The following is a 14832-nucleotide window of genomic DNA, read 5'->3' on the forward strand; positions in this document are numbered from 1 at the left end:
GGAGGCTCAGGCAGAAAGGAGACCGTACAAAACCTCATGAGTAAAGATCTAGAGAAAAGATCTGTAGTGGGAAGGGTGGAGTTGAAGTATCCCCTGCAAGGCTTCAATTTTCCCCGGCCTTTCCCCACCTTGCCGTCCTACTGCAGGAAGGCCCCTGACCTCAGGCAGGGTTCCCAGGTTAGAACTGAGTGATTCCTGGCTGGGTCCATTCGCACCATCTCCTCGCTCTCCCCATGGCCTCTGACGTTCCCCCTGTCACCCTGAAGACAGCCTGAATGAGTGCTCTGATGCATGTGAACACATTTTCCTAAAGAAGCAGTATCTGAGTCACAACTCATCCCAAGTCAGTGTCACCAGGAAGTGTCTCCTTCACCTGCTGCCTCAGGAACACGGAAAACCCTCTTGGGTCCAGGAAACCAGAGTGTTCCGATGCATGCAGAGTGAGGGCCATCTCTGACTGATCCCTTTTTGGTGTTTTAGGAGAAGAAGAGGAGGGTGGCGGTGATGAAGACGGCTTGGACAGTACGGTCAGGGGCCCAGGGCCCAGGGGGCCGGGACGGATGGTGTCGGAAGCTCACCTTGCCCGGAGGCTCACAAAAGGGAAGAACAGCCGGTGGATGCTGTCCAACAAGCCACAGGACTTCCAGGTAGGAACAGCCCGAGGGGCCGTATTCCCGTTGTACCAACACTGTTGTCCAGCTTCTGGCAATTGTGGTGTTGCCGGAAGAGCTTCTGCCTGTGGGCAGTGGCTCAACTAATAAAAAGAGATGTCAGGGCACAAACCCAATAAGAAGAGCTCCCCGTCTTTCTTCTGCAAGCAGCAGTAGATGTAGTCAATCCACATGAGGCTCTTCAGAGAAATAAAATCCCCTTCGGTGGTAGGAAAGAGCTAATCAAAGAATAGAGTCACAGGTATTGTGTTTTTCACAGCTCTGGCGACTTCCTTGGGAGACAGCCATGGATTGAGTTGGTACCTCTCAGGGCTCAGGAAGACCAAGTAGGAGGCTGGGGTCTGAGCAGCAGCCTCCGTCGTGTCCTGTGCTTTCCTGGGCCAGCTCTGGACTATTGCAACCCCACTACTGATCCTGGTTTTTGCAACCCAACCCCAGTTCCCATCATGAGAATGAGCGCAGGTGGCTGCCCCCAGTCTGCAAGCACAGGACATTGCAAGGCTGCGCTGGCCTGGTTTCAGCGGTCCTGACAGTTGAACGAGCTGAGGCCACACCTGAGGATTCTCTTACATGCCGTGCTGGGAAAGGCTCAGTGACGACTCCTCTCCTGTGCTTGTAGATCCGTGTCTGGGTGATCGAGGGCCGGCAGTTAAGTGGCAACAACATCAAGCCTGTGGTCAAAGTCCACATCTGTGGCCAGACCCACCGAACAAGAATCAAGAGAGGGAACAATCCGTTTTTTGATGAGGTAAACAGGTGAAGGCATGTCCTGCTCTGTGAGTCTGTTTATTTATATGCGCCTTCCCGGCTTCCACCCACCTCTCCCCAGTTCCCTGTGGGAGGGGAACACCTGTGCATGCACAGTACCAAGTTCCGGTGTTAAACGTTCTGCTCTAAGAACCACTGGGTCTTGAAATCAAGTGGCCTGCTTTGTCGCTGGTTCTCAGAGCTGCCAGTGTCTTTCCGCTGGTTTTGCAACAACTTCTGGAGGGAGACCTTTCTAATGGGTCCTCGCAACCCTTACGATGGAGCACACAAAGCACTTACACCTGCCTTTGCTCTTTTTAATTAGCAGATGTCTCTGAGGGGTGACTCCATGTAACTAAGTAACCCGATTTTCAAAGGTGTCAAAACCTACTTGACTATAAAAATAATATAGGTTAAAAAAAGCAATTATGAGCAAAAAGGGTTTTTTCCTCCATACTGACGTTGTAGCCTGTTCTGTTGACCTCTTCTGCAACACTCCTCAAAAATACTGAATACCTTGACAGTTGTCTTCAATGCCACAAAACTCCACGTTTAGGACTCTGAAGAGAAATGATAAGTTTGGGGAATTTTTCGGAGTCCAGCCTTACTCTGCTGAGGAGATGCATTTCTGAGGTTCCTTGGGTCTCATGCTCTGGTCTCTGAGGCCAGGCCCTTGGTACCACAGGTCCTCTTAGTTCCCTACAGCTTGTAATCCCAGCCCTGGCTCTGGTGTTGGGTTTTTTCTGACCTCTATTCACAAAAGGAACCGGTTTCTTCCATGTGGTGCTCCTGTTTCTTTCCCTTTGTTCAACCTGGACCCCAGCTTTTCAAAGGCCCCATCTTATTCTCACCTCTAACTTCTTCGATGAATTGCAGGCAACAGCAGGCAGCTAGGTAGTGTCAAAGCTAACACAGAGGTGGGTGCATATGGAGATGGGGCACTGGAAGTGGACTTCGGGAAAGGCTGGGAGAGAGTCACGTTGGAGGACAAGACAAGATTGCAGGGAGGATGAGATATGGGACGACTTGATGCCTAGAGCGTAGGACCCATCCGAGTGTTTATAATGCAGGACAAATATTTACTCAATCTCATTCTGCAGGAATCTCCAGCTCAGAATTTTCCATTTTAATGAATTCTTTTGAGAGTAGATCTCTTGGTAAAAGGGAAGAATCAAATAACTGATTCTCAGACCAATTCATAAATCAATAAAAGGATTTTACTAAAAAATCCCTAGTTTACACACATATTCTTAACCAAGTGATTAAACTTGGTATCACCAATAATGGGACAAATGGACATGTGTGTCCTGATGTGATATAATGTAAGTAATCAGCATCATCTGTGTCATTTCTTGTCCAATGGTCAACTTGAATCTAACAATGAGGAAAAATTGACAGAAATCCAGATTGTGAGATATTCTGCAAAGCAACTGGTCTTGATAGAAATAAACAACAAAAATAAGCCAGGAGTATTGTTCTAGATAAAAGGAAACTAAAAAGATACAACAACCACATACAATGTAAGACCCTTGAATGAATCCTAGATTTATTTATTTACTTATTTATTTTATTCTAGATTTTTAAAAGGCTAAAAAGAACTTTTTTCAGGAAAATTGTAGAAATTTGAAAATTGACTATGTTACATGTTAAATTTCTTGGGTGTGATAATTATATTATGGTTTTATGAAAAGATATCCTTGCTCTTAGGAGATGCATGCAAATGTATTTTTAAGGAGTGAAGTGTTATGTTATCTAGAACCTCCTTCCAGATAGTTCAGTTAATAAAAAAAAGTGACAAAGCCAAAAGCTAGTGTCCCAAAACGATGACAATTGGTGAACATAGGTGAAAGATGGTGTTTATTTACAATTTTCATTTTTTTCTGTGAATTTGAAATATTTCTGAGTAAAAAGTAGAAATAAGTCTCAGTTTAAGTAAATGCTCAGTCTTTCTCTCTTAGGACGAAAGTTTATTGGCACATAAACTTTGGCTTTACGGTACAACCTTTTTATACCCAATTTTCATTTCCCAGGAATCAACCTTAAACTTAACTGTAACAATGAGTTAAAATGTGGTCTCTACCGACTCTACTGAGGCCCTAACATTATCTAATGGGCAGAGTTGGCTTTAAAGGTGTTTTGTTAGAAAGAACAAAATTGGAGTCACTGGATAGAAACAATAGCGCTAAAAATGGAAGAGAATTAACCTCAACTTTCCAGACATGCAAGCCTTAAGCACATGAAATAACCTTAGATCTCTTTTTTCCCCTTAATTAATGAATTTTTTGGCTGCGTTGGGTCTTTGTTGCTGCTCAGGCTTTCTCTAGTTGCAGCGAGCAGGGGCTACTCTTCATTGCGGTGGCTTCTCTTGTTGTGGGGCACGGGCTCGCGGGGCACGGACTCTAGGCACGTGGGCTTCAATAGTTGTGGCACGCGGGCTCAGTAGTTGTGGCTCGTGGGCTGTACAGCACAGGTTCAGTAGTTGTGGCGCTCGGGCTTAGCTGCTCCATGACATGTGGGATCTTCCTGGACCAGGGCTCGAACCCGTGTCCCCTACATTGGCAGGCAGATTCTTAACCACTGCGCCACCAGGAAGTCCCTGCCTTAGATCTTTAGTTACCTAGTAGATGTCTGGTCCCAAATGAACAACTTTATTTAGTTAAAAAAACACTATAGTTGTTACTTTTTTTCCTTTTTCTGACATGCAGAGTTTAAGGTGAAGCTCATGACACTTAGCCTGAGGGCCTTTTCCAAGGTCCTTCAGTGGGTTCACGTGGTCACACCTCATTTTGGGTTGTGTCTTGTAGTTTTTTAGGAAGGCCCCCCCCCCAAATTGTAGCATCAGATCCCACTAAACCTTAGACTACCCCTGCTGACATTGAAACATTTTTCTCTCGTTTCGACAGTTATTTTTCTACAATGTCCACCTGACTCCTTCTGAATTGATGGATGAGGTCATCAGCATTCGGGTAAGGGGGCCACGGAGTAGGAGGGTAGCGCTCACTAACTGCCGGATGAAGCCGATAATCTTTCCACTGCTCTCCTTTCTTCCAGGTTTATAACTCCCATTCTCTGCGGGCAGATTGTCTGATGGGGGAATTTAAGGTGGGTGTCAACTCTCTGTTTCATTCAACTTACATCAGAGATGGGCACTTTCATAATGAGGAATCTGATTCCCAGCCAGGTCTCAAGATGCCCATCTTGGTGACATCTTAAGGTTATGTGTAAGGCATTGATGCTATGATTGTTGAGGGCTGGACATGAATGCCTTGGGCGCTAGGAGCCAGTTGAGTGTCCCCTGACCTGGGTCTAGTCAACTTCCAAAGTACAGCACTTACCAGTGTCCTAAAGCAAGATGCCCAGAAACTGGCACACCAGGGCCCTTCACAGAGTTCCTGCTGTGGATGGAAGCCAGTGAACTGCTACAAAAGGAAGGGTGCTTGACTGTGGCAAGAAGCCCATTACCCAGCTCCACTTGCCAGTGGCCCAGAGCTCTATCTACAAAGCCAGTTACTGTAAACCTGGAGTATGAAAGGCAAGCCAAACCAGGGAGGAGAATCAAGATGCTTTTCCACGTAACTCACACTGCAGTTAACGACAAAGACTTGGTTGGTGCCTTCTCAGCAATTCTACGTGGAATGGGCTGCTTCTTTTTTTTTTTAATTTATTTTAATTTATTTTATTTATTTATTTTTGGCTGCATTGGGTCTTCGTTGCTGTGTGCAGGCTTCCTCTAGTTGTGGCAAGCGGGGGCTACTCTTCATTGCGGTACACGGTCTTCTTATTGCGGTGGCTTCTCTTGTTGCAGAGGACGGGCTCTAAGCGCATGGGCTCAGTAGTTGTGGCGCACAAGCTTAGTTGCTCCGCGGCATGTAGGATCTTCCAAGACACAGGGCTTGAACCTGTGTCCCCTGCATTGGCAGGCGGATTCTTAACCACTGCGCCACCAGGGAAGCCCTGGGCTGCTTCTTGAAGGAAGGAGCTCCCAGTCATTAGAAGTCCTAGAAGATGATCTGGGTCTGGCAGACTGTGTTCATACACTGTCTGCCACCAACTAGCCACATGTCAACCTCTGTGATCCTTAGTTTCTTCATCTGTAAAATGGGATCATTGTGAAGACTATGTGAGGTAGGATATATAAAGCACCTAACACAGCACTTGGCATACTGAAGTGCCCAATCAGTGGGTATATTAGTATTAGCATTAATCACTTGGAGAAAAAGGAGGAGGAATACTGGATAGGTGATTTCCCGTAGGGTGACCAAAGTCCAGGTTTGCCTGAGACTGAGAGGTTCCACAGAATGTGAGACTTTCTTTGCTACTGGAAAAGTCTCAAGCAAACCAGGACACATTGGCCACCATGTCTCTTCCAGCTGTAAGACTAGCTCATTCATTCAAAATGATGGATTGAGAGCCTTCTATGTGTCACACGTCAGGCCAGGCATTGAGTATACAGAGAGGGTAAGATGGAAATGTTGGATCTCAAAGAAATTTGTCTAGTCAAAAGCCTTATTTTTAAGTGTAATAATAACGATGGTTTCTAGAAGTGACAAAACTGATTTTAAAATCTGTTTGAACTACTTTAAATTATTTTTTCCCCAGATTGATGTCGGATTCATTTATGATGAACCTGGTAAGTAATGTTCTCCCATGAACTTGAAGACTGAGAATCTAGAAAACTTGAGGGATCAAGGAGAATCAAAAAAATGTTTTTCTTGATTGAGAAGAGGAAAGGGTACTTAGTGGGAATTATGGTAGTAGCAGTTTAGCACAGATGGCTTTTGTTTTTTTTTAGTGGTAATCATCCAGATAGTAACGAATAGATAATTTCTCTCTTTTGTTGAGGGTATTTTAACCTTTTCAAAATCAACTTATAAAACCAGTGAATAGAGCTTAGAGTCTTGTTTAAGTCACACCAGGGCAGGACGTGGGTGGGGAGTTAGGGCAAAGCAGAGGACATTAATGTAGAGTCTCAGCTGGGGAATTTGGCATATCATGAAGACACATTGGAGGACATGCTTGTTTATCTTACCACAGATGAAATCACAGACCTGTCAGCTTCTCTTTAGAGTATCCCAGTCATTTTACGCCTTCTTTATTTTAGGTCATGCTGTCATGAGAAAATGGCTTCTCCTCAATGACCCTGAAGATACCAGCTCGGGTGCTAAAGGCTACGTGAAAGTCAGCATGTTGGTCCTGGGAACCGGAGATGAGCCTCCCGTGAGCCCCAAATTCTCTACCCTCTACATTTTTTCCACTAAAAAAGAGGGCTAGGAGTTAAGCCAGTGGGCACCAGTAGTTGTGAAATGGAGCCCAGCTTTCAATGAGTAACTCCAACCCTCCAGTTCCTCCAATTTTCCAGAAGTTGTTCTTTTCTTCATGACAGAAGTATTATTCCAGCTCACTTAGGCTCCCTCCTGGTGTCTGAGTCAGTTTTTCATTCAGTAAAGATACGTGTGTTTTTAAGACTTCCCTGCATCACTGCATCTACAGAGCATGGCTCCCTTGCACAATCAGGCATCGCTACCTAAGGGGACAGTTGTTATTCTAGAAAATTGGGCAGCAAGCCAATGGCCAGAGAGAAATGAGAAGAACTTCAGGAGCTATCGCTCTTTCTCTCTTTCTCTACTATTTAGTGCTCAGAAGATTACAAAAGGACACATTATTTTCTTGTAGTGTATTGATCAAAGAAACATGAGCATTGATTTTGTAGAGCAGTTTTGAGGTTGAATTGGTGCTGAACTATTAAGCCCAAAACACAGGAAATCCTAATGAAAACAGTTCTGATTGGTTTTATTTTATAAGCACCAATTTGGCTTCTTCAAGTTCTGCTTTCCTTTGTGTATAATTTGTCATCTTGTGTCCCCAATAGCCTGAGATACAAGATCGTGGTAATGACAGTGATGACGTGGAGAGTAACTTGTTACTCCCTGCTGGCATCGCCCTCCGATGGGTGACCTTCCTGCTGAAGATCTACAGAGCAGAGGACATCCCTCAGAGTACGTATCGATTTAATCCTGCCCCAGGATTGTCAGTTATCTGCGTGATTAGATGTGTTAAAATCATACTTTGAATAGTGATTGGTGCTCCCGCTGTATGTCTTTCTTCTTCTTTTTTTTTTAAAGATTTTCTTGAAGGAGACATTAACTGAAGCATATGCTAATTGCCTTCCTTAGCAGTAGTTTAGGGTAATAACTTCCTGACTACAGTAGGCCTCCGTTCTTTTTTTTTTTAATTTTTATATATTTTTGGCTGTGTTGTGTCTTCATTGCTGCGCGTGGGCTTTCTCCAGTTGTGGCGAGCGGGGGCTACTCTTCGTTGCGGTGCGCGGGCTTCTCGTTGCAGTGGCTTCTCTTGTCGCGGAGCACGGGCTCTAGGTGTGTGGGCTCAGTAGTTGTGGTGCACGGGCTTAGTTGCTCCGCAGCATGTGGGATCTTCCTGGACCAGGGATGGAACCTGTGTGCCCTGCATTAGCAGGTGGATTTTTTTTTTTTTAACATCTTTATTGGAGTATAATTGCTTTACAATGGTGTGTTAGTTCCTTCTTTATAACAAAGTGAATCAGCTATACATATACATATATCCCCACATCTCCTCCCTCTTGCGTCTCCCTCCCTATCCCACCCCTCTAAGTGGTCACAAAGCACCTGAGCAGGCGGATTCTTAACCACTGTGCCACCAGGGAAGTCCCTGTCTTTCTTTTAAAAGGCCTGCATGGAGTTATTTTCATTCATTTTGGTCCCACTGAAAGCTACCCAAACAGGTTCATGGGGCAGCCTATTGGTCATGACCCACGGCCATTATGGAACCTCTGGCCCATTCATCTCCATCCCTTTTCTCTTCAGGGTTCCCCATCTTCCCCTTATTCTAGAGAATACCAAACAGAGGTCAGCAGTCAGCACTGCCAACTCCTTTCATCCCAAGTGAAACTGAAATTTTATAAACAAATAAATGTGTTTGCTATCTGATTATTAAAAATGGCTGAGCAAAAGGTGGTTAAGTGCCAGTAACTAGAAGTCTGTCACTGTTATATTAAGAGACTGGATGCATTTAAGAGAATTGCTTAGAGTGATTCTATTCACAGAGGCTAGCCCGATTACTCCTTTGTCCTTGCTGAGGACCAAGCATCCTCTCTGCCTAACCCGGCCTGTCTGCTTCCTGCTGGGCCCTGGGACGTAGGACCCCTCTCCCAGTCCCCAGGAGGCAGCACCCACTGTATAGGCCATGGAGCGCTTCAGGTTTTGCTACTTTCCTGGGGAACACCCCCCCCCACCTTGTTTAACACCCTGTACTGCCTCCCCAGACCGTCTTTCCCTCAGAAATATCTTAAATGAAGTGACTAAATTAAACCTCACATTATATGGCCTACTTGGGCCTATTCAGCTGAACTCTGTTCACTTTTAAGTTTGTTAAAACAGAGGCCTGCTGTTTGTAGCTGATTAAACAGAATATTTATGATTATGCCAAATTTCCTTGAATTTCTCAGAAAAAGTCAGATGAGGCCTATATGCTGACCTAAGGAACCTTTTCCAAATTGAAACTAGGCCTGAGTTTTTGAATTGCCTCTTATCCCACTTGGATGGACTTTCTTTATTCTACTGTTTTCCTCAATAAATGATTGATTCTCAACATAATAATTTACTGATTTCTTTTTCAAGGCGCTCCTGTTGATTTTCTCTTTCTCTCAGCTAAGACAAAAAGGATTTCTGCAATCCAGTGCCACTGGTACTTGCTACTTTTGAGAATGATTCTTGTTGCAACTGTTTTTCTGTACAGGAGAAAATTTTTAATTTTGCTGAGTGATTTCTGTTCTTTTAAGAGAATCAAATTTAATTTCTGCTGTGTGACATGTTGCTTTCCAGTGGATGATGCCTTCTCACAGACAGTAAAGGAAATATTTGGAGGCAGTGCAGATAAGAAAAACCTAGTGGATCCTTTTGTAGAAGTTTCTTTTGCTGGAAAAAAGGTTTGTATGTGATCTAAATACAGATGCCTCTAGAAACACATTTTTAAAACGCCGTGCTTTCCTTGCAGTGATTTCTTGCTTATTCTTTGTTAAATTAGCCCCCTGATGAGCTGGGCACTGTGCAGAAACACAGATTATCTGAGTCTGAACATGCCAGACTTCTCCAGAGGTTTATTTCGGAGTGGAAAGTATACAGGACTCAAAGTATTCGGTCTTTTGGAAGATTAGAATAGTGGAAGTGATTTCCCAGGTCTGAGCATTATCTTACTACTAGGCGAAGTCCCTAGCCAACAGTAATGATCCCTGGTAAATGTGGTAGAGGACAGCCCCCAGTACCCAGCTGCCCACTCCTGTCGTGTTTCTCACCACCCACGTTCCACTGAGCTGCAGAAACTAGACAGGCAGGGGAACCCCATCCTAGTCCTCTGAAAAACCTGGGGGACTCTTGGTGTAGGAACACCTGTAACTACCACTTTTACCTACAGAGATGGTCTAAGATTGGAGAGTGGGATTCCATAGTATTTAGAATAATGATGTACCATGGATAGTTCTGGGCATGAGGAAGTAGCATCTTCTAATTAGAGCCATGTGAAAGTGAGATTTGGCAAACTACACACACAGACTGGGTTATGTCCTAGGAGAGTCAGTGGGAGATGGCAGAAAAGTTCTCAGTTCTGGAGCTAAATGAGGCCAGATTTAAATTCAGCCTTGACCCCTGTCCATAGGGAGTGAAGGAAAATTCCTTAACCTCTGAGTCTCAGTTTCCTGAGCTATATGTGAGGATGATGATAATCTCATAGGATTGTTGAGTTAATTAATTCAGGAATTAAACAGTGTAAGCCTACTAAGTATCAGATGCTGTCCCACGAGCTGGGGATAAAGAAGTGAGCGAGACAGTTGAGCGAGACAGTCTTTGCAGAAAATAACGCAGTGGACAAGAAGTGATGGGTGGGGTGTTGGAGGCGTATCCAGCTAGGTTATCAAGTGGGACACCTTGGAGGACGTGACATTTGAGCAGAGGCCTGGATAATGCAGACATATGGGGGGGGAGGGGGGGCTTCCAGGCAGAAGGAAGAGCAGATGTAAAGGCCCCAAGGAGGATACACATTTGCAGCAAAAGAATGCCAACATGACTGGAGTGGAGCGAGCAAGGGACGAAACTGAGATGAGCTCAAAGAGGTGGGGTGAGGGGGGCAGGCAGAATATGAATCAGGACTGCAAGTATACCTGGGGAGCTGATGGAAGATGCTACAGAGGAGTGACGTGAAAGTGAGGAGGCAGGAGAGGAAGTGTGGATCCAGATGGGAACCAGCCGCAGGCATCCGGGGGAAGATGGGATGACAATAGGCGTGTCAGCATTTACTAATGGATTGGATGAGGCATGTGAAGGGAGGAGAGGGGTTGTGGCTGACTCTGGTTCAAGCCTGAACACCCTTGTGAACAGCAGTGGAAAGAGCAGCTAGTTTGGGGAGCAGGGAGAAGGGCTGGTGGGCAGGATCAAAAGATCTGTTCAGACGTGTTAGTGTAGAGATGCTTATTAGACAGCATGTAACAAGTGCTCACTAAATGTTAACTCTTGCATCATTACACGAATCCAATGTTAGTAATCTGGCGATTGAAAACTAGCTTTTTATGCATAGAAGAAGCAAAGATCAATGTTAAACCCGTGTCGTATTTTACCAAATTCGTATCAAGAAAAATAAACTTTAACAAGGATACCAAGTCTATAACTTATAAGTAAACTGCTAGAGTCATAATCCACTATGCATATATTGTAAACTTTTCGAAATTAGAAACTTGAATACCTACTGTTTTGTTTTGATAATTTTACAGGTTTGCACAAATATAATTGAGAAAAATGCAAACCCTGAGTGGAATCAAGTTGTCAATCTTCAGATCAAGGTTTGACTTTCTTTTCTTTTAGAAAAAAGTAAGAATACTTTGTTACTGAATAAGTTGAGAAATAACTACTTTTTTTTTTCTGTTTCTCTTTAACAGTTTCCTTCAGTGTGTGAAAAAATAAAACTAACAATATATGACTGGTGAGTTAAAAAGGACTTGTGTCTAATTCAAAATTAAAGAATTAAATATTTGGATATTGAGAAACATTACTTCAGATGGTCTAACTCTTATTTTTAGGGACATTTGCTTTTTCTTTCTTTCAGAGGGAAGGGGTACACTGCTCCTGGAATTGGGTGTTTTCTTTAAAAATAATAATAGTGGCTGTTACAGAAAAGCTTTGAATATCTTGGTTCAACTGCTCACAAACAAAAGGAAGGAAAAATGATCTGAATATAAGACAAGAAATCGAGATAAGAAGTCAAGGCTTTACATACCATTAGGCTGTCCAAAATAGGCTTCAGAAATGGAGTAAACTATTTCTTGGGAAGAATCACCAAAACATTCTGAGAGCTATTCTTTGTTATTGTTAGAAAGGAAAGTAGACAGAGCTCCCTATCTGAATGCAAAGAAAATTCATTGAAATTTTTTTTTTTCATTGAAATTTTTTGATGGACTTTGTACTAGACCAGCATCCCAGCAATGACTGGCCATAATGAGGCCATTCTTGGGTATGTTCTAGTTGGATGAGGCATTCAATCGACAGGCCTTAGCTCCCTGAGAGTGGAAATGGTAAATAGCATCATTGTTGGCACTGGCATCATTACCACCACCACCACCACCACCACCACCACCACCACCACCACCACCACCACCATCATCATCATCAATGTTTATTATGATGTTAGCTGCTGTGTTTTGAGCACTGCTAAGTGCCAGGTGCTGTGCCTCTTGCCTTCCCTACATTATTCCATTTAGTCTTTAGAGTAACCCTATGGAATAGAGACTATGATTAATTCATTTTACAGACAAAGACTGAGGCTCAGAGAAGTCAGGTGACTTACCCACAGTCACACAGATAGTTAGAGACCCAGTTGGGTCCCCATCCTGTCTGGCCCTAGTTTTTCCTTTGGCTAAATGTATTTGACTTTCATGTTCGTAGCCTCTTGGCACTATGGCAACAAGGCACTTTGGGAAGAGGGGAGAAGGCTTTCTTTATTCAGTAACTACAGCACGGTTCATTGAGGGTCGTGAAGAGGCCTGAGGCCAAAATGCCCCTTCTGATGAGCGTGAGCTCATTTTAAGTTACTTGGGACCCCTAGTCGACACTCTGAAGGTGCTCCAGGGGCCTCAGGAACTGTCAGGAGTGTGGGCTTGGACCCTACATAGATCAGGTAACCACTCTGGCCTACAGACTCTGCAGTGGGCTGATTGCCAGCTGAGCCATCCCAGAGTTGCCCGTGGTCACAACAAATGGTGGGGTTTTTCCCTGACCTAGTCTGCCCTCTCCAGAGCAATAGTAGACTAGGGTGTGCAGAGAGACCCTGTTTATCTGGGGGAATCCTTGGATCCAGATCTTTGGTTACATACCCTGTAGGGTATTTACACAACTGAGGGAAAGCTAAGGATTCTTTAAATGTAGTCCGGACTCTTCTGGACGGACAGACAGGATGCAAGGCCCACGCATGTGGCTTACTACCTAAAAATAATTTTTTCTCCTGTATACTGTGTTTAATTAGTCACTTTCTATAACCTAATATTATACTATATAATGTATAATATTATATATAACATATAATATTACTATAATATACATAATAATATACTATAGTATAAGCTTTCCTCAAAATACTGAATGAAACTTTCTTCCCCCCCACGGGATCCTAAACTTTAGAGTGGGTGTGACACTAGATGGAATAGAGAAGAGAAGAAGTTAAACAGAGGATGTTATCAATATAAACCTTGTGTGTTACATGTACTATGTGCCCAGCTATAGACCATTTCATGTTAGGCTCACAGACTCTCTAAGATACTCACAGAAATATACACAGTTGTAGGTACTTGTAGTGGGCAAACTTATCCCAACCATATAGATAAGATTTAGGTTATAGGCAAGCAAATGAAGTCAGAAAAATAGCATCTATCACACAGTAGATGTTCAAGAAATGTTTGAATTGAAAGGGAACTTTTTTCCCTATGAAGCACCCTTAGAAATAGCCCACTGTTGTTGTTAAACCATCATAGTAGTCAGTATGAACATGATAAAATAAGATACATGCACTTATTCTATGTAATGAGATTTTTATTACCCTCATCATGCTGTGTGCCTGCAACTGATCTATTCACTTTATGACAATGGTACTGAGTGTGGCCATAGGCAAATCCCTTGACCTCTGTAAAAATCTCAGTTTCCGTAACTGAAATGAGTTGTCCGACTAGATCAGTTTTTCTCAGGGTGCTTGGGGGGCCATTTGAATCAGAATGGTCTCAAAAGTAAGACTCAATAAAGCCTCACTTTATTGAGTAAAGTGAGAGAATTTGAGACAAGGAGATGAGAGGTGGTATGGGATGCAGGGGTGGGGAGCGGTGGTGGTTTCCAAGTGGTTTTAAAGTACAGTGAAGCTTGAGGCCCACTGGACAGGAAGATTTCTGAGGTCTAGCGTCTTTTCCAGCTCTCTCTTATTATTGTTGAGACGAAGATATGTCTTCATAGTTGGAGGTCTTAACCTGTTCTTTTATATGCAGGGACCGTCTTACCAAAAATGATGTCATTGGGACAACGTATCTGCACCTCTCTAAAATTGCTGCCTCTGGTGGGGAAGTGGAAGGTGAGTCACACAGCAGAGCAGGAACGAGACAGGGCGGAGAACTTCTGGAGAAGGAATGAACTGGGGTAGCCACCTGGCAATGGACTTGGTTTCTGAGAAGCCAAATGTGATGAGCCTAGTGAACCATTTCAGTGATGTTTTGATGGTGGCCAGCAAAACAATTGATTAGTAATTAATAATTGAGGTAACTATCAATTATCTGAGTTAAAAAAATGTTTGCTTTCATGCTTCAATCCAAAAACTCTTTCCCAGTACCTGTTTTACAAATTTTTGAGCGTCAATACGGAGGGTACCTTTTGTTTTTAAGAGTGGCATTGACACCAGTCCACCCAAATATAAAATAATGTTCCCTTCTTTACTGACTTCCTTGGCAGGAACAAGGTCAAATGGCACTGAACCATGTACTGTCCACTCCGGATAATGTGCATTTTGTTTTTATGCATTTTATGCTAACAAGCATTGATAACCAATATACCTTTGTTGTTTTTCATACTGAGAACTAGTTGCCTATACTTGGCATTATGGTCTGAAATTGTAATAGGGAATGAAGACGGTAAGAAAAAATGTAGTGTTAACACATTAATAATATGAGCAGCTTATTGTTTGTTACCAAAATAAAATTCTTGTAAATACCAGTAAATTAAACACATTGAGTAAAAGTGAGAGAATTTGAGACAAAGTTTTGTTTTAGGAAACCTAAGGGTCCTCTCATCCTTATCTTGTTTAAGAGAGGACTTTATACGTTTTTAAAAAGATACTGTAAGCCAAGCAATAGATAGTATGA

At 43.3% G+C, this 14832-nt stretch overlaps 1 protein-coding gene across 5 annotated transcripts in view; it reads left to right on the forward strand.

The window, feature by feature from the left end:
- The window catches only part of MYOF (myoferlin), a 153030-nt gene that overhangs the window by 54141 nt on the left and 84057 nt on the right, over window positions 1-14832 (forward strand). For all 5 annotated transcript variants that reach the window (XR_003002487.1, XM_024739512.1, XM_024739514.1 and 2 more), the window contains exons 6-16: window positions 481-647; window positions 1291-1419; window positions 4322-4384; window positions 4470-4520; window positions 6018-6048; window positions 6520-6635; window positions 7288-7414; window positions 9278-9381; window positions 11215-11283; window positions 11380-11423; window positions 13966-14048. Coding sequence is in view for 4 of the 5 variants with exons in the window: in XM_024739512.1 (XP_024595280.1) it covers window positions 481-647; window positions 1291-1419; window positions 4322-4384; window positions 4470-4520; window positions 6018-6048; window positions 6520-6635; window positions 7288-7414; window positions 9278-9381; window positions 11215-11283; window positions 11380-11423; window positions 13966-14048 (984 nt within the window). In the remaining variant the exon portion in view is untranslated. The remainder of the gene's footprint in view (window positions 1-480; window positions 648-1290; window positions 1420-4321; window positions 4385-4469; window positions 4521-6017; window positions 6049-6519; window positions 6636-7287; window positions 7415-9277; window positions 9382-11214; window positions 11284-11379; window positions 11424-13965; window positions 14049-14832) is intronic.

Source organism: Neophocaena asiaeorientalis, unplaced genomic scaffold (assembly GCF_003031525.2).
Source record: "Neophocaena asiaeorientalis asiaeorientalis breed wild unplaced genomic scaffold, Neophocaena_asiaeorientalis_V1.1 scaffold597, whole genome shotgun sequence".
NCBI lineage: Eukaryota > Metazoa > Chordata > Mammalia > Artiodactyla > Phocoenidae > Neophocaena > Neophocaena asiaeorientalis.